The 12,447-nt window shown below is 38.4% G+C and overlaps 1 protein-coding gene across 1 annotated transcript; it reads left to right on the top strand.

Moving 5' to 3' along the window:
• Window positions 1-7,728: 7,728 nt before the first annotated feature.
• Window positions 7,729-10,346, top strand: LOC113469653. The gene is made up of 2 exons (XM_026827515.1): window positions 7,729-7,969; window positions 9,289-10,346. The coding sequence occupies exons 1-2, from the start codon at window positions 7,729-7,731 to the stop codon at window positions 10,344-10,346; spliced, it is 1,299 nt and encodes a 432-aa protein (XP_026683316.1).
• The last annotated feature ends 2,101 nt before the right edge of the window (window positions 10,347-12,447 follow it).

Genomic DNA, 12,447 nt, shown 5'->3' with positions numbered 1-12,447 from the left:
AAAAATTCCAAGATTTGGGGATTTCCCCTCTATTTCAATTGGGCTATAGGCAGCGCAGCACCTGAGAGCTACATATTATTAGTAAAAATTCAGCTTTTCAGCTCTAAAAAATTCCAAGATTTGTCGATTTCCCCTCTATTTTAATTGGGCTATAGGCAGCGCAGCACCTGAGAGCTACAAATGTCTAGCTGATGAGTGCTAGCAAGATCGAAACGCGTCCTAGGCTGGTCGCAAGTGAAAGCTCAAATGTGAACTCGTGTGATGCCTATGAGGAAGAAAGATAGAGAGAGGGAAATACAGAGGAAGATATTAGGGGAGAGAGAGGGAATGAGTTGGTAACAACAGGTCTCACATCACTAGGTATCAAAGTTCATGGAGGATATTTAGGGAGCAGGCCTGCGTTATAAAAACTTCCCAATTTGCATTTCAAGCTTGGCAAAAGTTATGCTTTACTTAAAAGTAACGAAGAAAACGGTTGAAGAACTTGGCAGATATACTGCAGATAGCAATATTTGCTGCGACGTCAAAATTTTGCGAAATGGAAAAACTGATGAAAATAATATGAACTTAATTTAACGCAAGAAGAGATGCTCCAGTCGACAAATGGGGAGAAGAAGAAGGAAACAAGAGGGGGGAAGAGAAGGAAAACACAGAAAACAGAAGGTAATTTTCCGAGGGAAAAGCACAGAGAGCGGAACAAGCAACAGGAGGGAGGAAGGAAAAGGCACCCTACACACGATGTGTTCATTTGACTTCGGTCTGTAATACCCGATCCAGATGGATTTGAGTGAAATAATGTTGTCAAGTTTACAAATCCGAATTATGTCAATTTTCCCACTACAGAATCCCGATTTGCATTGGATTTGCTAACTTCACACAAGTCACAAAAACATTGGTCACTTCGCATACGTCACATTTACATTATGCCATCATGGCTGTTTCCCAAAACCATTTGGATTTAGACTGGGGATGTGCGAATTTAGATGTACCGGATATCCAGCAGAGCCACAAAATAGACCCTGTCTTGACCCCGCCGGGAATAGAACCCGGGTCTCCCGCGTGCAGGGCAAGCGCAGTGACCGATTTGCATTGTATTTGTTAGCTTCACACAAGTCACAAAAACATTGATCACTTCGCATACGTCACATTTACGTTATGCCGTCATGGCTGTTTCCCAAAACCATTTTTTGGATTTAGACTGGGGATGTGCGAATTTAGATGTGCCGGATATCCAGCAGAGCCACAAAATAGACCCTGTTCACTACAGATTTCCCAATACACAATTAAGTTTTAGATTGGTTGCAGTCCATTCGGACTGCTGGACGCCTCGTGTGTAGGAACCCTAAAGCAGGAAAGATAGAGAATTCGAATTCCCCTATTATTATTTTTGGTATGTTTATATTTTTCTCCCTCTTCCTCCTCGTTCTCTGTCCCTTTTCGCAGTCTTTTGAGTAATTCTTTTCATTTTTTTCTTCCTCTTTTTTAATAAGATTCACCGTTATTTTCTCCGTTTGACGAGGAAAGATTCTCTTTTCATGTTGTTGATAAAAAGATATCAAAAAGTAGAAGAAATAAAAATAAAGTACAATATTTTAATATTTTTTTATATTGCTACTTATTGAAAAGAATCAGAGACAAATTATATTCTTCACCATTTCAGAGGAGGATATACATTGAAAACTGGAGCGCAGTTACACTGAAAACATGAATTACATTAGTTGGGCCCCCAGACATAATTCAAGATGGCGGGATAAGCTACGAGTATATTGATTGCTGGTAGCACTACTATGTTAGCAAAAAGTTATCTTTCAAAAAGGAATTTTATTGCAAACTTTTCCGACACTTTCAAGTACAAGAAACTACACTGAATTGTACTGAAAACTTGTACAATCTTAAATTCTATAAACCTAAACCGTTGGATATAAAAAGAAAAAAAGAGAGCCTCTCAATGTCAAAAGTTTTTCTAGATATCTATTTCAGATAGGTAGTTGACACTTCAAAACTAAGAAGAAAAAAAATCTTCAAAGAAAATGTGAGTATGAGAACAAGAATTAATCCGACGCAGAAGTTACTCGAAGTGACTTCCAAGTAGGTTTACCAGACGTCCGCTTTTCGGCAAACATGTCCTCCTTTTTATACGTTTGTCCTCCGTCCGTCCGCCCGCCTTTTGTTAAATTGTCCGCCTTTTTAGCCAAAATGTCCTCCTTTTGAAATTTCTTCTCTGGTAACCCTACTTCCAAGACTGTGCAGAATTTTCTTTTGGTTTGTCCATGGCACCCCGAAAACATGGACATTTTGTCAACTTTTGATGAAATTCGGCAAAACAATCAATCAAATAAAGGAAATCAATCACTTCTTAGACCCAATCCGAGCTTGCTGAGGGCGGGGACTGGTTCAGACAGTCTAAAAGTATACTCCAAAGTCAACAAACGTTTCAACATCAATGAGGGTTCAAATTTGACAGCATCAACCTTTCTACTTGCACTTGTTTCCTCTAATAAACTTAGCAAAAATCTAGATTCGAACCAACGTTCTTTTCATTACGCCACTGACATTCTCATCGTCATTGTCGGTATTTATTTTCTCCCCTTATTGTACGCGAATTTTTCTTTGGGTTTCATTTTTCTCCCCTTCTTTATTGTCAATAAAGTACACAATGGTATCAGCAAATAAAGTATGATTGCTTGATGAGGCGCTTTATAAATAAAGACACCTGTACAGCCTTCTTTTCTTTATTTCCGGGGAAAAAGTTACAGACGATGGATGCTTTTAAACAGTTTACTTCTTTTAAGGAATCTTATAGGGACAAAACCGGGTCCATGAGTGCTGTAACAGCTTTAGACAGTACTCAAGGCGCTCGCCTGGTAAACAGGAGGGCGTGGGTTCAATCCCAGCCGAGGTATGGAATTTTATCCTCAATATAATTTGAAAATTTGACCACAATAATAGTAGTAGCCTACTGCTGGAGTAAAGGGACTTTTCAGTCCTATGCGAGCAGTATAAATAAGCACTATTATTATTATTACATAGTACATATACAGAATTGCAGATATGTATGTAGATGTTTCATTTGGATTCCTGATACTTCCTTACAAAGTCCTCATAGGGCCAATGGGCAACCCGGTAGAGGCCCAGAAGCTGTACAGTTTACTTAAACTGCCAGAAAACCCCCCAAAACTCTGTTTCAATATAGGCCGGGCGTCCGCCTCTTCGAACTCTTGACGTTCGCACGCATCCCGGCAAGCTTGATGTCTAGTGTTTCAATTTAATTAAATTAATTAATCAATTGATTATTTGGACAGATACACAAAGGCGTTTTCCCAAGTCAATCAGACTTCCAAGAAATGTCATCATTATAGGTCCCTCCTTTAAATTGAAAGAGATACCTATTTCTTCCGATCTTCCATTCTAAGATTTCTAGGAAACGCAAACTGGGAGCTCCATCTTGCATGGGTTCTTGCCATCAGTAATTTAGTAGTCAACTGGGAAACTATCCAACGCCCTAAGGACCAATATAGCATGGACAGAAATGTTATAGCATGCCCCCCTGGCATGCAGTCACACAGCGGTGTCCATTAGCATCCCGCAGGTTACTGAGCGATGACTTGACTATAGGGTGACAGGTACAGGGTGACTCATCAATTGCTTGGGGACTAACACCCATATTTATGAACAAAATGCTGGCTCATAAGTTCGTGCTAAGCATAGTCCCAAGGCATTTGATTGGTCAATTTTGACTTGAGACTGATCTAAGAACGATCATTCTTGTTCATAAATACGAGTGTAAGTTTGTCCCGACATAACGGGTTGTCCCATTTTGATTGAATTCGACTTCGACGAATAATGGACAAATAAAGGACCTTATTTAGACTGTGGGGGTAAAAGGACTTTTCAGTCTCATCCTAGCAGTATAAATGAGGTATATTCTATTCTATTTTTGGCACCAAAAGGTTTTTTTTTTTTTTTAAAAAAGAAAAAAAAAGAGGTTTGACAGAGGGAACCGTAACTGCTATGGTCTTATCGTCTCGAAATCGAAGAGAGAAGGAAGACAGGATAGGAGAAAGCCAGCCGTTTTGTTTAATAAGAAACACTAACAAACGGGTTGTTCGTTGCCAATTAAAACGACAAATCTCACAACAAATCAACTGATGTGAGAAAAAAAACGGGACGAACATATTAAACGCCTGATCAACGTTCAGAAATCCAGATTATTCCAGAAACAGAAGCGCTACTGAAAGCTCAATCACTAGTGATACTACTGAAGGTCCTTCGAGTCCGAGGAGGAGTTGGTAAAAACTAGGGACGGGAGAGACCGATAGAAAGAAGGCATGCAGAGACACGGAGAAAGGGGAACACAAAGAGACAAGGAGCCTAGGAGAAAGGAAGGGAAAGCGGAAAAAGATAAGGGGGAGGGATTGAGAAAGAAAGAGAGAGGGAGGGAGGGAGAGAGAGAAGGGAGAGAGAGAGGAGAGAGAGAGAGGAGAGAGAGAGAGGAGGCAGAGACACAGAGAAAGGCGAAAAGGGGAAATAATCAGAGGGAAAGAAAAAACGGAGAGAGAGAGAGGCAGAAAGAAAGAGAGAGAAGAGAAGAGAAGAGAAGAGAAGAAAGAGAGAGAGAGAGAGAGAGGGGGGGAGAAAGAGGGAGACAAGGGAGAAGGAAGGAGAAATACACACGAGATAATATGCAACATACTCGAGGTAAATCCTCGTTATAAATCCCTCAATAAACAATACACATGCATAAGGATTGAGGTAAGAGTACATGGGATTTGGAACAAGAATAATATCAAGTGATGCATACAGGGTATGAAACAAAAGGGTGAACAAAAAAAAAAAAAGAGTGAAATTTTTAAAATAAATACCTATGAATTTCAAGATTTAACCTACAAACAGAGATTTCAAGGTTCTCAATATAAAGAAAAGCATGTAAAAATAAATAAAACATTATCATAAGGACCTACTCAAATCCTCTCAAACTACGATCTATCGACAACAAAACAATGTATGATACTTCTCTAGGAGAGTCAATCTGTCAAGTAGAAGCGCCACAGGCGAAATTTTTGAGAGATTATATGTTGCCCCTTCATGGTTGCATACTTTTTTAATTGAAATCTTTTTTTGCCTTTTTTTAGGCTTTGAAAAATTCCCTGACTTTTTCGATTTTTGTGAAATTCCCTGACTTTTCCAGTCTCCATGAAATTCCCTGACTTTTCCCGATTTTCCAGTCTGGTAGACACCCTGCAGAAAGTAAAAAAGTTAACCAGTTTTTCCATTGTCTATAGAGGAGTTTTCACTATAAAATTTTCCAGTCTGGTAGACACCCTGGCAGAAAGTAAAAAAGTTAACCAGTTTTTCCATTGTCCATGAAGGATTTTTCACTATAAAAAATATTATATGAGACTTCTACCCTCAAAAACCACGAATAAACTACGATTTGGGAGAATTTAAGAATCTAGTGATTTCTTTTCCTTGAATCCAGTGATTTTTAAAAATTTGGAGTGGAGACCCTGTTTTCTACTGGGAGTTTAGGGCCAAATCATGATTTTTTTATTATTATTTTTTTTTATTTTGAAAAAAGCATTTAAAAAAAAAGCATTTTGGCTCAAATGTAAAATGGGTCAAAAAAAGCATTTAAAATGTAAAATGCAAAATGCTTTTTCAAAACCAATGTAAAATGTAAATGTACATTTTACATTTTGCATTTTCCATTTTGCATTTTGCGGTTCGCACATCTCTGGCTAGGAAGATGCGGTTTTCACCATTTTATTAATATTGTTTGTATTTTAATGTATGTTTGTTTGTATATGTACTTGACTTGTGCTTAACAGCCCTGTGTTGAAAAGCACCAAATAAATAAATAAATCAATTCAATTCAATTCAACCATTGGATTCCTTATTTTTGGTACATACAAAATCGAAAACTCCCGAAATTCCAAACCGTTCCCAAGATATTGACGTTTTTTAGTTTCCCCATAAGAAATTAGTATTAGTATTAGTATTAAAATGTGCTTTATTTATTATATTTGTACATAAAATTACATAATACAAAATAGATTATAATATTACAAACTTGCCTATCTATGAAGTTGCTCATGGTCTGGCGCAGACTAGCCAATAAGGACTGGACAGTCTGCACCACACCACAAGAGGAACGATTAGCACAAACCCCAAACTAAAATGCCAAGAGAACTTGGCATTTTGTCCGAAAGTGAAGTGCAACTTAGTCATCCAACGAAAAAAAGGGGGCCAACGTTAGATAAAAGTCAACCAAGTGGGAGGAAAAAGTGGGGGAACCTAAATAATGAAAATGCAGTAACCCTAATTTCTGCTATGGAATTCCATACCATGTCTCAAAATAACTTTGTTTGTAATGTTAATCATGTAATTCTGGACCTTGTTTTTACAAACAATGCTAAGCTTATTAATGTTATTAAGTGTGAAGACGAAATTTTACCCATTGACCTCCATCATCCTCCACTACTTGTTAATATTATAGATATTAAGAGTATTAGTATTAGTATTAAAATGTGCTTTATTTATTATATTTGTACATAAAATTACATAATACAAAATAGATTATAATATTACAAGCTTGCCTATCTATGAAGTTGCTCATGGTCTGGCGCAGACTAGCCAATGGACTGGACAGTCTGCACCACACCACAAGAGGAACGATTAGCACAACCCCCAAACTAAAATGCCAAGAGAACTTGGCATTTTGTCCGATGGAGGGAGTTGCATTAATACATAACAGAAGAATAATCAAATGAGCAAAAACAAATAATCAAGAAATATGAAATAAAAATCAGATAAATAAAAAATAAAATAAAATGATGACACCTCAATAATGTTTCCTACCAAAAAGCACAGGATACCTGTAACCCCAGTCAGGCCGTGGCATGACCAAGATCACAAGGACTATAGGTACCCATTTGCTAATAATATGAAATGTAAATGCACATGCACACATACACAAGTACACAGTCTATAACATGCATTATAATATGTTATGCTACAAACCATGCACCCGTGAATGTGTACGTACATGATACCCTCTTAGATTAATCACTAGGTATGTACAGTTCTTATTCATAGATACATAAATTAAAGTAGGTGATTGATATAAAGATACATAGGTACCTAGAATATTGTGTTTGTTACCAATGATAATATCATATGAATAACCTACGGCTTGTTATTCCTTTGTTTCATAAATGATATAACATCTAGTCTGCCTGCCAATGCTAAAACATGGCTATTTGCTGACGACTTGAAAACCGCAATGAGAGTGAGTGGTCCGGGGGATGCTTCTGCACTGCAAGAAGTACTTCTATGTCTGCATCAGTGGTGTGTTGAAAACCTGATGGAATTGAATATTAAGAAATGTAAAGTGATGACATACCATACTATCAAACATCCATACATTGCATCCTATTCTATCAATGTCACACTAGACAGAATAATTATGTATATGAGGTCAAGGATCTTGGTGTCACGTTTCAGCCCAATCTGAGGTTCAATGCACACTTCAATATAATTAGAAATAAATCACTTCAAATGTTAGGTCTTCTCTATAGACATACAAGAGACTTTCAATGTCCATCAACTCTTAAAATGCTTTATTACGCTTATGTGAGATCTCGACTAGAATACTGTTCAATTGTGTGGAGTCCACAATATCTAGTCCATATGAAGTCTATTGAAGCTGTGCAAAGAAAGTTCCTCAGAATGTTAGCTTATAAGTGTGGCACCCGGATAATTGATCACGAATATGAAAATATCATGCGAGATCAGAACATTATGAGCCTTAAACAGAGAAGGGATGTTCACGATCTTACCTTCCTGGTTAAACTCATTCAAAACAAAATCTATTCGCCTGAACTTCTAGGTCAAATTAACTTCAAAATTAATTCTAAAAACACAAGATCTGTTGAAACTTTCAATTTAAAAAATCACAGAACTAATCTTGGTGAGTTCTCTCCTCTGAACAGAATTCAATTCCTGGGTAACAGAGCCGCTGATGTAGGCTTTGATGTTTTTGAAAATAATTTCAAAATAGACCAAGTTATAAAAATGCTTGACACATAGTTTTTTTTCGATAGGGATGTAGGTATTCCAACTTTTTAAATTTTCTATTATTTTATAACTACATGTTGGGGGCCTGGTCGTTCTCTGATCGGACTGGTCTGTCCTGGGCGGGACTGGTCTGTCCTGGGCGGGACTGGTTTGGCCTATTTGGGTCGGACTGGTTTGGCCTGGAGTGGACTGGTTCGTGTGGGGACGGTTTGGCTCACGGCAGGTAGGTGTAAACACAGTTGATGTATTTTTACTTTCCATTTCTAATTTTCTCATTTATTGTATTGTAATTTTTAAAATAATTTTTTTTTTTTTACGATTGGTAGTACATAGAATGTTTGAAATTTTCATTTTCGGAAAACAGGAGAAATCATGGACTTACCCCAAAAAAGATTAGAAATCAATTTTGTACCCCGCCTTTTATTCACTTCATAATTTGTGTCCTCCTACTTCACGTAGTACCTACCTTTCTTTACCCTCATTGCACTCCTCTTTCCTCTAATCTCACTTCTGCTTCACTGCATTGGCGGCGTGCCATCAATTTATTTTTAAAGCATTGCACGCCGCCAATGCAGTGAAGCAGAAGTGAGATTAGAGGAAAGAGGAGTGCAATGAGGGTAAAGAAAGGTAGGTGGCACGCCGCCAATGCAGTGAAGCAAAAGTAATATTAGAGAAAGAGGAGTGCAATGAGGGGAAAGAAAGGTAGGTACTACGTGAAAAAGGAGGACACAAATTATGAAGTGAATAAAAGGCGGGGTACAAAATTGATTTCTAATCTTTTTTGGGGTGGGATGGATTAACTACTATGATACCTACTTGTGATTATAGCATATTATATTAGTATTTACCGAAACTTGGTTGAAATACTCTTTACAAAGCTCAGAATTAGGTATGGACGATTACGAAGTTTATCGATGTGACCGAGACATTCCTGGAGTGGGCAGGGGTGGGGGCGTGTTAATCGCGGTTAAAAAACAATTCAAGTCTTCTCTAGTTATTCTAGTTAAATTATCTACTGATTGTCACCTAGATTTTCTGTTTGTGAAAATTAAAATTAAAAGTAAAAAGTTTATTCTACGTACTGTTTACACCACCACCACCACCACCACCACCACCACCACCACCACCACCACGTTCAAGAGATATCGGCCTCAGAAAAGGCCGATATCTCTTGAACGGTTAAGAATTTAAAAGGTCTGATTTTAACCTCAGAATTTAAAGGTCTAATTTTAACCTCAGAATCTCCAATTGAGAAGGCTGGGTCAACTGACAACACATCAACCGTATCAGAACATACTCTTGAGAATGTTGATGATGAAATGCTAGAAGCTTCAGTGAAACAGGCTAGCATTAATACAACAGATGCCAAACATGCTGAAGACAAACCGTCAGATCAGGATGTAAAGCATACTGCTTCCCAACTTAATCGTATGCATTTACGACCTAAGATCAAATGGTCCGAGAGGCGAAGGCTCAAACGAGAGCAGAAGAAGGCCGAAGGAACATGGACTGAGCAGAAACCAAAGAAGCAAGCTTCAAAGGAAACTCCTCAAATGAAGGGTGTGAAGACTTCCGAAACGGTAACTTCCCAAAGGAAAGCGGGGCCTAGTGGCGTCGGGACTCCAGGGAACCGACCAAGGTCGGAAGAGACCACACCCACAAAAGACGCTGTTAAGAAACCAAGAGTGAATTCCAGTGAAAGTCTTGCAATCAAGATGGCAGTTTGGCTCGAAGGATACCCTGAGAACAAACTGACAGACGAGGATGCAAACAATCTGCAGGAAAAGATGCTGGACTTCATTCGACCATTAGAAAATGGAAATGGTCCACAGTTCAACAACTGCAGACAAGAAAGTGGCGTGCTAGTCATGACCTGCGTCAATCAAGCCACACAGAAATGGCTCATAGACTGTGTGACGAAAATTGGCAAATGTGGTGAGATCAAGCTGGAAGTGGGAGTAGCCAGCAAGGTTCTCAATACCACAAAGGTCATCACTCGACTACCTAAAGTCATGAAAGACCATCCCATGGAAAAAGTCCTCCAGCGGCTTGAAGTCCAGAACAACGACATAAAGACTGAAGACTGGAGGCTTATCAACACCAAGACAGAATCCAATGTGAAGACTGTCGTGTTCCTTATCAATGAGGAGGAATTGGGGAAACTCAAAGAAAGAGGGTTATCACTCTATCTAGGCTTGGAGAAGATCCAATTCTCAATCATTGAGAAGAAAGCCCGTGCTGGCGATCCTGGTCCTGAAAGTACTTCATAAAAACGTTGCTGAACTTCATAAAAGAGACAGCAATGTTTGAAGGTGAAGAGTGAAACAACAACAAGAATGGGGTGCAATAGTCCTCCATACTGGACTCAGCACACAGGAATTTCATCAGAAAAGACCCCCATTTCAATGTAATGTAATGTAAAGGTCTGATAATTTTATCGGCTGGAAACCATAATTTTACTGGGGGGTTTTTAATGGATTTTTCGCTATCTCCTAACGTTTGGGCTCTAGAAGTTGAACAGATTTTTCTTGTCGGCAGAATTTAGAAACCTGAAACTTTGTATACGAGCCTATATTTACCTATAGTTTCTTAAAATAGGCTATGTAAAAATTCAGGTACTTTTTCAGGGTCGGCCCCGAGGGGGCCAAAATCTTAAACGAGAACCCCCTGTTTGTGATAGATACATCATATGTGATAGGTATTTGTAGGCTCAAGTTGTTTTCATTCATGTAGTGCTCCTTTTTTTAAATTTCAAGTGTTTTTTTTTTTTTTTAGACATTTATTTACACAAATGAAGGAGTTTTAACAATAAAGTCCTACCTCAAATTTCAAGTGTAAATAGTAAATTAAATATTACTTGTAATATATCATTTTGTAAAATAAGTTACCCTCTGTAACTGAAAGTTTCGATCTAAGTTTTTTATGGTGTATTAACTTGGAATTCTTAGTTTTAGTGAAACGAGTTGGACATTTTCCAGCGTCATATGTGAGAAGTTGGTAACTATTAAAAACACTTAAAATAACAGTATACTCGGTTTGTTTACTTTCCCCTTTGTGACATTTCACCCACCAGCGGGTGTATTTTCTTTATTCTTTGACAATTTTTTTTCTTGACCAATGATAGTATGACATTTTGGTGACACGCCTACTGATTTTATATCGCCCCCTATATAGTGGGGACTGAAGATATAGGAGAATATTTAACAGGCTAAAAACACTGGAGGAGTAAAAAGCAGAGGGAGGTGGGTGGCTGGGGAAGCAACATGTATTACTTTCCCCTTTTCCTTGTCTTGGTGAACAATGGTCGACAAAAGTGTGGCGAAGTCAGGGTGTTTTAGCAGTGTGTACGTGCTGAAACTAAATAGTTAAGCACATGATTGTTTGGCAAAAGAACGTGGATTCAATCCTAACCGAGGCACATATTGGGATCAATATTCTTTCAGAATTCGACCATAATAATGGTGCTGGGTTACTACCGGGGTAAAGTGACTTGATCTTTTGAAGCATTACTGGATTAATAATTCTATTTCTTTCCCTGTTTCCCGACTAATTCGCCTACACTGACTGGTGGTAAGCCTTGTTTCTCCCCTTTCCCTCCCCTTCTTTTCCCGGCAATATCAGTGTTACACCGTCGTCGGTTTCTTATATTGTTGATTCCCGATCTTTCCCTCACTCTCTCCTTCTCTCCCACTACTTCTGTTTCCCAAAGTTCCAATATATTCCCTTGTCAATTTTTTTTCCTCCGAAAAAGGAGAAGAATTTTTGTCAAAGGCAGCCAAGAAGACAAGGAATTCTCCGTCCTAAATATTGAGCATAATGTTCCTATTGTCACTGTCAACCTCTAAACGGTAGCTATTTTTGTTCCAAATTCGGCAAATGTGGAGGTGGAGATGAGGATTTTCGATGTTGGTGGAAAACATACATACATTCATCTTTTTACATGAACTTAACGTCGGATTTACCCCCTTTTGCATCAAAGACGTAGAATTTTATGCCAGGATACAATACAATGTTTTCTAAACTCACTTGAGGTCGGTACATACGGTATGACATCTTCCCCAAATTGGTCTTCCAACACGAAAAGATCTGTTGAAACGTTGAAAGACCAAGTGGGGATTACACGGTACGGTGATAATATCCCTACTACATTACTCTTACAATAGGAACTATAGTTACTTTATATTTGCCTTTCGGGAAACTTTCTTACTTACTTACTTACTTACTTACCCTTGGCTGCGGCCTTAACGACCATGTGCCTGTCACAGCAGCTGCCCATTCTCCTGTTTCCAAAGCCACTTGTTTCCAAGTTTCCATTCTTCTTGTTTTTGATTCCCATGGACTCTACATCCTTCTTTATATTGTCCTTCCATC

Source organism: Diaphorina citri, unplaced genomic scaffold, assembly GCF_000475195.1.
Source record: "Diaphorina citri unplaced genomic scaffold, Diaci psyllid genome assembly version 1.1 scaffold1175, whole genome shotgun sequence".
NCBI classification, from domain to species: Eukaryota; Metazoa; Arthropoda; class Insecta; order Hemiptera; family Psyllidae; genus Diaphorina; species Diaphorina citri.
The sequence above is the reverse complement of the archived record's forward strand: the minus strand, read 5'-3'. Positions and strand labels throughout refer to the sequence as shown.

Bases quoted from the DNA above. Each gene is read 5' to 3' on its own strand.
- LOC113469653 (XM_026827515.1), top strand. From the start codon at position 7,729: ATGTTAGCTTATAAGTGTGGCACCCGGATAATTGATCACGAATATGAA. The intron at 7,970-9,288 runs GTGAGTTCTCTC...TTTTAACCTCAG, and splicing joins AAATCACAGAACTAATCTTG to AATTTAAAGGTCTAATTTTA.